The 10,511-nt window shown below is 44.5% G+C and overlaps 1 protein-coding gene across 1 annotated transcript; it reads left to right on the forward strand.

Moving 5' to 3' along the window:
• Positions 1–5,058: 5,058 nt before the first annotated feature.
• On the forward strand, positions 5,059–6,928 carry NOG (noggin). Its single transcript, XM_030206449.1, has one exon. It carries the CDS (start codon positions 5,765–5,767, stop codon positions 6,473–6,475), a length of 711 nt encoding a protein of 236 aa, XP_030062309.1. The 5' UTR covers positions 5,059–5,764; the 3' UTR covers positions 6,476–6,928.
• Positions 6,929–10,511: the final 3,583 nt, after the last annotated feature.

Consider the following 10,511-nt stretch of genomic DNA (forward strand, 5'->3'; position numbering starts at 1 on the left):
AGAGAGATGGTTAAATATTATCTCAGCTAGGGTAGGAGTGGCTAAACATGTCCCGCTGCAGTATGTGCAGCCCGAGTCACTGCTGACTGTTGCATTATTTGCTGACACTGAGGTTATTCTCTACACTGTTTTTTGCATTCATGCAAAGTTGTGACCCCTGAAGAAGGCGTATTGCCGAAACACGGTCTGTGTTGGGTCTGGACTGTTTATGCAACTTTTATTGGAGAATAGACTTTATATACTTTGAAGATATTGGACTCCTGGTAGTTCTTGGAACTTTTTTCCTTCCACTCTGTGCTTTTCTGATTAATTTGTTTAAGTGCCGCTAAATATCAGGGGACAGCCACAAACCCATGATTTATTTCTGGCTGGTTACATCGCATTGAATATCGACCCCCAAAGATAGTAATTCAATAAAAGGGCTTCACCTATACTTTTGTTGTTGATCTTTATTTCTACTATTTAAGTAGATTAGTTCTAACAACCAAGAATTACAATGGTAACCACCTTATAAATCTGAATATCAGTCAAGGTCTTAAAGACCTGGTTCAGGCTTATAAAAAAATACAGCCTAGAAACAACCCCAATTGCTTACCACAGCCAATCATCTAGATTGCCACAATTTCCTGGGAAAGACACACAGACACACATTTCCCCTATAACTCCAGAAAGTAATTTTTAGCAATCTGAAAGTGGAAACGGATTTCAAAAGAGAGTTATTTAAGAGAGATTGTGCTTTAATTCTTTCTACAACATTGGGAAGAGCCTAAGCAGAGTTACTGCAGGGATTAGCCCACATTTCAAACGGGCTACCTCACCACTTTCCTCTAGAAGAAAAACTGCCCTTTTAAAGAACAAATTAGCAGAATGGGGTGTTGCAATGTCAAACCGTTTTCTGCTGAAAAAAAGTATTTGAAATAGGCTCACTTTAAGATTTCTGTCCATCTGTGGTGTAAATGGGTTACGGGGGTTTATAATCCATCTTAACAGTGAGCTGTCATTTAGGGCTTTTATTTTGGGTCATCAAAGGTGGTCATGTAATGTATACCACAAATAAATCCCTCCCCACCAACCCCACCTCTTCACACTCACACACAAAAGGGTTTTTTTTTTAATGAAGACGGATAAACACACCCAAGCCGAAACTCTAGATATAAGAAAAATACAAGCAGTTGGAGGCTGCAGGGCCATTGTTTGTCTTGAAAGAGATGAGAAGAAGCACGATCAAAAGGTTTGTTTTACTACAGTCATGCTTAATTATAGGACGGGCAGAGATGAAAAAGTTACATACGTGACCAGGTTCTCTGAAGAGGGGCTGTCCAGCTCAGAGTTCCTCTCACTTGTATGAGCTAAGGTAAGGAATCCTTAAAATAAGCACACTTAGGGCCCCCCCCCCTCCCCTACTCCATCCCCTTCAAAGAAAAAGCAAAAGAAGGACTTTAAAGAGCTACATGTCCACCCTCATCTCCCCCTATGTTCCCAGGACAAAGCCCTCCTCTCAGTACCCTTCTCCACCACTGCCAACTCCAGGCTCCGCTCATTCTGCCTTGCCTCACCCTATGCCTGGAACAATCTTCCTTTACCCATACGCCATGCCCCCCTCCCTACCCATCTTCAAATCTCTGCTTAAAACTCACCTCTTCAATGCTGCCTTCGGCGCCTAACCGCTTGAGAAATATAGAATGCCCCAATCTATCCACCCTATCAGATTAACTGTTCACTCGTCCTCTAGATTGTACACTTGTCTTTAGATTGTTCTCTTGTCTTTTAGATTGTAAGCTCTTTGAGCAGGGACTGTCCTTCTATGTTTAAATTGTACAGCGCTGCGTAACCCTAGTAGCGCTTTAGAAATGTTAGTAGTTAGTTAGTTAGTTAGTTAGTTAGTTAGTTACAGCGTAGGCTGCTGGAATCCCACATTTCAACAACCTTAAGACATTTAGGCGTCCTTTTACTAAGGTGCGCTGAAAAATGGGCTGCGCTAGTGTGCGCATGTTTTGGGCAGGCGCAGATTTATTTTTCAGTGCGCCTGTTAAAAAAAGGCCTTTTTTTTATTTTTGCCTAAAATGGACGTGCGGCATAATAAAAAGTGGCGCGCGTCCATTTTGAGTCTGAGTCCTTACCGCCAGCCATTGACTTGACTTACATAAGTAATGCCACACTGGGAAAAGACCAAGGGTCCATCGAGCGGCCACAACAGCAGCCAATCCAGGCCAAGGGCACCTGGCGAGCTTCCCAAACGTACAAACATTCTATACATGCTATTCCTGAAATTGTGGATTTTTTTCCCAAGTCCATTTAGTAGTGGTTTATGGTCTATGCGCATAGAATGATTACTGCCTGGTTTCTTGCCAGGTGCCAGAAACTAGCACCCCAGCGGCTTAGTAAAATGGCCCCTTAGGATTCCATCCCTGGCTGCCTGTCCTGCCCCGTCTGTCCTTGAGAGTCATTTACACCGGATTGCAAGTCCAACCAATATTCGTTCAAAGAAAGCAACATGAATGACATTTCAGTGCTTAATCTCTACCCGCCACACTCAGCCAGACAATATAACACCATTGAGGCGTGCAGCCAGCATTTTCTTCTGTGTGTTATCCTTTAACTAACAGAGAAAAACGTGGGGGTTATCTATCAGCAGATCCGCCACTTTAAAAAAAAAATGTGATTTGTAAAGAGATTGCTGCTCAAAACGTTTCTTTCAATAGCTCGTTCCAAAAAAATTCCTTATTCATTCACACGTGAGGGGGAGGGAGGAAAGTTGTCAGCTTAAATGCTGATGGGAAAAAGCGAATGTATTGTAGGCGTACAAGGACTGTGTGATATACGTTTTATAGCTCAGCTGTTTCTGAAGTTCTGTACAGGACGACGCTGAAAAAAAAAACGAAACTTGCTAGCGCAATAAATCTATCAGAATCCACAGGTTATTTTCAGTTTTAGGCGTGCGAGTCCTTACGACTATCTCATGTCCTATGAAACTACCTGCATTTGCAGAGTATTTATGACAACTCTAGCCATGAAGGTTTCTTTTTGTGTACTTTGGCACAACCCTTTTCCAAATACATAATTAAACAGCTTTTTTTTTTCTTCCAGAATGACGGTCATCTCCAATACCACCTTTGATTTTCTGATTTATAGACTCGATAAACAGGGATTACAGAAATTCTGGGATGGAGAAAAATGCCTTTCCAATTGCAAACCTGACCGCTAACAGAAGGGCAGTTTTCTGTTTTCTGCAATGGGTTGCTTTTTATTGCTGTTGAGACTATTATTATTATTATTATTATTTAGCTCGCAATTCATTTTGCCTTTATTTTCACCGTCCCATGATGGATCTGCCCGCAAACTGTGAAACTCTTAAACAGCGAAAGCTAATATTCTCTCCACTCTGTTCCTATGTGTTAATATTTTGGCAGGCAGAAGGAGGAGAGGCAGGAGAGGCTGAGCTTGGGTTTTTATTTTTCCTGTTGTAGATTTTTCAGTCTGTGAGTTTCTACGGCCAAGGAAGGAGCCGATGCCAAGAAGACTCCTCCTGCCTTAAGTGTGAATGAATTTACTGCAAAAGCGGACTGTGTGTGAATAATTTGCTGAGACAGACGTGGAGTCCACCTTCCATGATATACAGAACTGGTGGTGTGGGGAGGGGGGGGGGGAGATATAAATACCCATTATAAGACAAACACCCAGGGTCCTGTCTCCGCCAGGCAATTGGAGAGGCGCCCTCACAAAAGCTAAGATAAACAGTTTATCAGCAGATGAATGTACAAACCCTGGTCCGAGACAAAAACTCATATATCTTATGAAAATATTGAGTGGAGTTCTAATGATCTTGATCTGGGAGGTAGGGGGGGGGGGTTCAAGTGACTTGGAAAAAACAATGAAAGGAGTAAAGGGGCAGCTACCAGGGGCCTCGGGACCTTCCATCTCTCTCCTTTCTTTATTGGCATTGTTCTGCAGAAATACCCGTGCGGTGGGAAAGGGTTTTTAATCAAGTTGCCTTGCATGTTTCGGAAAAAAAAAACAATTTTCCAAACCCTAAATACTGTCAAACGTTTAAAAATATGGCGCGGGGTAGTTGCGTATAGAGGCTTTCAGTTTTGCGCTCTTTTCAGACGCATGAAATTTGTTTAAAGATGGGGAGGAGGTGTTCTGTTCTGAAGAAGACAATATTTTATCTGCTCACCAGACACTTACTTATATCTTGGGCTCCGGCAGTTCAAAGGATAAATATTACAATTCATTTACAGAGCCAGCTAAAAATAAACAGCTCAAGCAAATACAGGAAAAACAAAACACATTAATATGTCTACACGTTTAATTAGCGTCCTACTGATGTCACCAGAATGGCATTCCTGGTGCGTCAGGATCTATCGACTATCCTGCTCTAGATGTGGGGAAAACAGAGATGCAACAGTGACCAAAAAAATGTGGGGGAAAGATACAGAAATAGACCTGGGCATCACTAAAATTAAGAATTTTCGAGTCACTTCCATGTGCTGCTGCCTGTACGTTACATTTTATGAGCTCCAATCCCAAAGTAAGAAGCCATTAGCACTAGTATAATGGTACTCAACATGCCTTGGCTTAGGACTGAGATGTGCCGGCAAAAATAACGTATTTCCGTGAACAGTAAAATGATCAATATATCATGGCATGTGATACCACCATTTAAAAAAAATTGCAATTGCAAAGAACTTTCCAACATGTTATTTTTAACCAACAAATATCCATTTGTGAGATGTTGCTGTATGGTTTAGACAACTTTATTTCTTCGAAAATGTTAGCTTCGGGGGCATAGAACAAAGCGCACCTATGTGAGGTAAGAATTGACTGAAATGTATTCTGCAGAGTCTATTTGGCATTTTTAATGACTAGGGCACGTGGTGCTGCCAGCAGAGGGCGCCCTGTCGCCGGCTAGAAGGAGCCATGGGAGAGGGCTGTGAAGGACGCGCCCCCGCAGGTCCTCCACTCAGGGAGAGGGAGGTGTCTGGAAGCTCTGGCCCCAAGCCAACAAGAGCGCTTTATATGAATTACATCACGGCAGTGTGGAGCCGGGCAAATAAATCCCAGAACCCAGGTAGCTCTCACTTCGGCGTCCAGCAGTAGCAAAAGGGGAAACAATGTCCAAGTGCAGACCGACTCCTCCGGCAGGCGTGGATCCCCGGGCGGAGGCGGCCCTGCGGCTGGGCTGCAACAGTTTCCACGAGCTCAGTCAGAAGTAAGAGAGGACCCCCCCCCCCCCTCCCCACTTTGCAGCTATGAGACAGCGAGCTGGGTATTGCAAGGAGCGCCAAGGGGGACAGTGACTTTCTCTGCGATCTGCAGCAGTCACTCTTCTGCACGCTGCAAAAGAGCCCTGTGGCATCTGCACGGGGCGAGTTGTAGCAGCGACACAGAGTGTGGGACCCCTCCCCACCCCCACCAAGTTTCTTCCAGCAGTGGAAAAAGCCTGAAGTCGCAGAAGCAGTGGCAGCTGCTTTAAAATACGAATAGTTGTAACTCTTATACGTATATGTCTATACGTTTTGGATCGAGAGTCAGTGGTTACCATGGTGATCGTGCTGAAAGTGAAGAAAATGTGGAGACGGAAATAGCCCTTTGGAGCCTGAAGGGGAGACGCAGAGACAAGCTGGTGCCCAGCACGCGTCTGAGGCTGCTACTCCAGGAGAAACCCTAGAAGCAAGATCTAAGAGGGGGGGAAAAGTTGTTGTGCTCGGATCCTACCCAAGACAACTGGATATTATATGATACCCCGCTCAATGTCTTTTCTATGCGCCTGATCGCCTTGGGGAGAGGACAGCAGAGCAGCATGGCTCATTCCCAGTGTCTTGTGACTATTTATGCCCTGGTGGTTCTCCTTGGGCTCAGAACACAGGAAGGGGCTTGTCAGCATTACCTCCACATCCGCCCAGCTCCTAGTGACAACCTGCCCCTGGTGGATCTTATCGAACATCCGGATCCGATCTTTGACCCGAAGGAAAAGGATCTTAACGAGACCCAGCTGCGGAGCCTCATCGGTGGCCACTTTGACTCCAACTTCATGGCCGTCACGCTGCTGCCCGATGACAGGCACGGGGTGGAAGACCTGGGGGAGCTGGACCTGATCCTCCGGCAGAGACCCACCGGGGCCATGCCGGGCGAGATCAAAGGGCTGGAGTTTTACGAGGGGCTGCAGGGCAAGAAGCAACGACTGAGCAAGAAGCTACGGAGGAAGCTGCAGATGTGGCTGTGGTCCCAGACCTTCTGCCCTGTCCTTTACACGTGGAACGATCTGGGTAGCCGGTTTTGGCCTCGCTACGTGAAAGTGGGCAACTGTTACAGCAGACGGTCTTGCTCCGTGCCCGAAGGGATGGTTTGCAAGCCTGCCAAGTCGTTGCATTTAACCATCCTAAGGTGGAGGTGCCAACGCAGGGGTGGCCAGAGGTGCACGTGGATACCCATCCAGTACCCGATCATAGCCGAATGCAAATGTTCTTGCTAAGCCCCGGACTAGCAAAACTTGAACGTTCCTACAAAGACACATAGCTTTATGGTCATTGGTCAACGTTGTATGCACCGCACTGTCATGTGTAAGAATGTTTTGTGTATATATATATGGTAAAAAAAAATTTAATTGTTATTAAAAGATCAGTATTATTCGTTAAATCAATAGCATCTACTGTATTTTCAAGACTATTATTCCGGTTGTTGCTAATTGTATTTATATTTCAGAGCACTTCGCGTTGCGAAGCAAATTTTAAATAACTTTTATCCAGAAGGACTTGAAAGCTATTTTCCATTCTTCGGAAAGTGTTGTGCTTTTATGGACCTCGGAAAGCCTAAAGTATGATGTTATTTTACAGCTATTGTAAATACAGAGAACAAATTGACAGATGAATCATGTACAATAAGAGTATTCGCTATTTATTCTTTATATCCGCAGTGCAAAATTAAAGTGAACCACTAAAAGATTGATGAGCCCTGGTATTTCAATTCCGTTTCCGCGTCTCTCCTGGTCTAGCCCGCTGTGTTGTGTTTCATTTGAGTCAACTGTGTGAGCCCGTCCCCTGTCTGGACTCAGCATTTCTAGATAAACAAAAGACATGTGTTTCCGTTGTGCCAGGCCTGGAGCCTATTTCTTTAAGGTTTATTTGTTGCATTTTAATAAGAATAAATACTGGGGTGGGGGGTAGGTTGCAGCAAATCTGGATTTCCCTTAGGGCAGCTCTCACGCTGGGTTCAGCTCTCTTTTCTCGAGCCTCCAGTATTCATGGCAGTGTATCTGGAGTCCTACCTAAATCGCCTGTCCTGGATGGGGAAGGAGGGGGGGGGGGTGGCCCTGTGGCGAATACAAGTGTGCAGGGTTTGGTGTGGCCTGACATTTCTCTTACAATAGAACACGTGTCTTTCACACCTACCATTGTGGTCAGACACTGCAGAAACTTGACCCCTTTGGGGCTCGGTCTTCGAATTTTGTTTGACAGGCTATCCGGCTTCATCTTCACACGGGGCAGTCTCTTTTTTTTTATACTGCTTAGAATGAAAGTCTTATTATTAACCCCCTCCCTGCCCATCTTCAAGTCTTTGCTCAAAGCCCACCTCTTCAATGCTCAGGAAATCCGACTGCCCCAATTTCACTATCCCTATCGGACTGACTGTTTACTTGTCCTTTAGATTGTAAGCTCTTTGAGCAGGGACTGTCCTTTATGTTTAATTGTACAGCGCTGCGTAACCCTAGTAGCGCTTTAGAAATGTTAAATAGTAGTAGTAGTAGTTGGGAGAACTTCTGGCCTAATTTTTACGGGTGCTTGGCTATCATTGCTTTTGTAAGAGATAAAGATTTTAATGACCCCACTAACTGCTCCCTTTCTTTCAATATGTTTGCTTTCAGACTGATAATCTAGTTTCATGCTGCACAGCAGCCTTTCCACCTCCCCAGAAGGATGGCGTTTTGCAGAGTCTGTTAATCTCATCCCACCCACTTCTCTGTCTTCTTATCTTGCCTGCTGTAATTATTAGGATAACTGCAACTGGCAATATCAATTGATGTGATGTGGCCATAAAATATGCTTCAACAGAGCTGTGCTCTGTAAAGACCTGTTAAGTGCATGCGCCGCTTCTGTCCTGTGATTTTACTGCAACGCTGTCAGTCCCACCTTGTTGTGTTCCATCCCTTTCAGCAACTTTGTACCAGATCTGAGCAGAGATGTGTGTCACTGAAGTCAGCAGGGGCCAGAGCGTTAGCCGTGGTCTACAGAACGCTGACCTCTTGCCGGTCCATAGCTTTGACCCCCAAACCACGCGATACTTCCACCCCCTCCCGTGCCCGATTCCTGACTTGAGGGTCTCTTAAACTTCAGCCATCAGCAAGGAATACGCTGCTGAGTTTTTCAGCGGTTTTCAGACCCGGACACACAGTTCCTCTTGACCCCACTCGCGGGTCCGGGGAGGGAAGAGAAATAACGCCAAGCTGCCATAGTTTATTTTTTTTAACCTGAATGAGGAACTTGGCATTTAAATGCCTTAAGACCCGAGCTTTAGTTTTATTTATTTTTTTATTTAAATATATTTATTGACAACATCAATGGTAAACAACTCAACATGCTCTATTTACCCAACATACAAGCAATAAGATAACATGCTGAAACCATATAACGTGTATATGTCCCTTCCCTCCCCCTACCATCCAACCCAATCCACCTTCCCCCCCCTACTTCTAAACCCAATAACTCAGTATGCCTGGGTTGCCCACATTCTACAAAACTTGGAAATGTATCCAGGGACTAGGCTAAGAGTACAAGCCCGACCCCTCCCTCTCCCTACTCCTCATCCATAAACATGTACTTTTTCCCATCCATACCATCCTTAACATGCATTGATAAGCAAACTTCGTCCCCTTGGGCTAAGAATTTGAATATATGGCATCCATATCCCGAGGAATATCTTCCTACGCTTAGGCGATGATTTCAAATCTCTAGCCTCCCAAGAAGCTAAAAGGTGCACCTGATTACGCCAATGCCAGTAGGCGGGCGCCTCCGGAGAGGTCCAATATTGCAGTATACACTTTCGAGCCACCAGACTCAGCTTTCTACATAACAGAGTTGCAGGAGCGCTCAATGAAGCAAAAGCCCTTGGTTGGTCTAGCAAAAACTGTCCCTCTGTCCCCCGAGCTTTAGTTTTTATAAAATGATTATCTGCTACAAATAGAAGCCATCCACGTGTTCTTCCAAGCTCCCTGACAGAGCAGACGTTTCCTGTATTTCTCTTGGCAATTATTTAAAACTGGTGGGTTCTGACTGAAATACTTTTTTTTCCCCTGCTTTGTGTGGCTCAGACTTTTCACCAAAGGTTTGCTGGCTATTCTCACCCTTCTCTTGTCTTTCTTTCTGGTTTTTTTTTTTTTTTAACTCATGCTTCAATCAAAAACTCTGTTTCTACCTTCAATAGCTCTCCGCCCCCCCCCCCCCCCACCTTTAAATCAGATCTCGGGACATTTAGGGTATTCATTACCATAGGGAGGGGGGGAGCAGAATTATTGGTCCCTAAGAAGGCACCCTGCCCCCAAGACTGTCTGAGAATTCATTGTAAAAGGATTAAACGTTAAATGCTCGCTTCTTATGGTTTCTTCCATTTAATCTGCATGGCGCCTAGGAGACACGCTGGATGGGTGATCACAATTAAACTATTCCTAATGTCCGTTACTTTAACACTCCAGGCCAAAGACACGTTCGTTTATTTCAAGAAGAAAGGGGATATTGAGATGGATAGATTTATGAACCGCAATTACCCTGTACCTTTCTTAGGTTCTGACCAATACCCAAAGAATCTTGAAATCGGCCATTCATCACCTATGAATTTATGCCCCTGCCTGTGGTCACTATTTTTTATACAGAGAAGTTTCACTTTGCAAATGTTTATTTGAAAAGCTCAAAGCCAGGGTTTTCTCTGACTAGTAAACACAAGAATCATGTGAACAGAGACATTTCACACCAGGGCTGCAGCCAAAGACCAGAATGTCAACAAACTTCACCCAGAGGTTGAGAATGTCACCGAATTGAAGTGAAAGCAGCTCTTTTCTTCCAAAGCATTGTTAGAAACCCTGCACTATTGCTACTTTTCATAGGGATGGGCAGCCAGAACATTTTCATTTGGTTTCCTGTGTTGTTTCTGGAAATATTCGTTCTGTTTGTTTTAAGGGGGGGGGGGGGGTTCCAAGCATTTGTTTGTTACCGGAGCTATGCCGTCCAGAGCGTGCATTCTTTGGAAAGAGTGCACACTGCAAAGAGGGTACATTATTTTTCTAATAGTGCACACACATGTGTACACATGCACCAGTAATGGTTCGCAGTAATGGTTCGCAGATGCACACAGGAACTTGCACTAATATCTGCAATTTTTTAATGTGTTTTTTTCTGCTCGTTTTCGTGTGTTAATGAGAGGCAATGACATGGGATGTGACATCTCCCATGTCATTGCTTATGGCAGCTCGTCCCTACCATTTAGCGCCATACATATTTATAAGCAAACTATTGGTTATA

Source organism: Microcaecilia unicolor, chromosome 6 (genome assembly GCF_901765095.1).
Source record: "Microcaecilia unicolor chromosome 6, aMicUni1.1, whole genome shotgun sequence".
NCBI classification, from domain to species: domain Eukaryota; kingdom Metazoa; phylum Chordata; class Amphibia; order Gymnophiona; family Siphonopidae; genus Microcaecilia; species Microcaecilia unicolor.

Coding starts and splice junctions, on each gene's coding strand:
- NOG (XM_030206449.1), top strand. CDS start 5,765: ATGCGCCTGATCGCCTTGGGGAGAGGACAGCAGAGCAGCATGGCTCAT.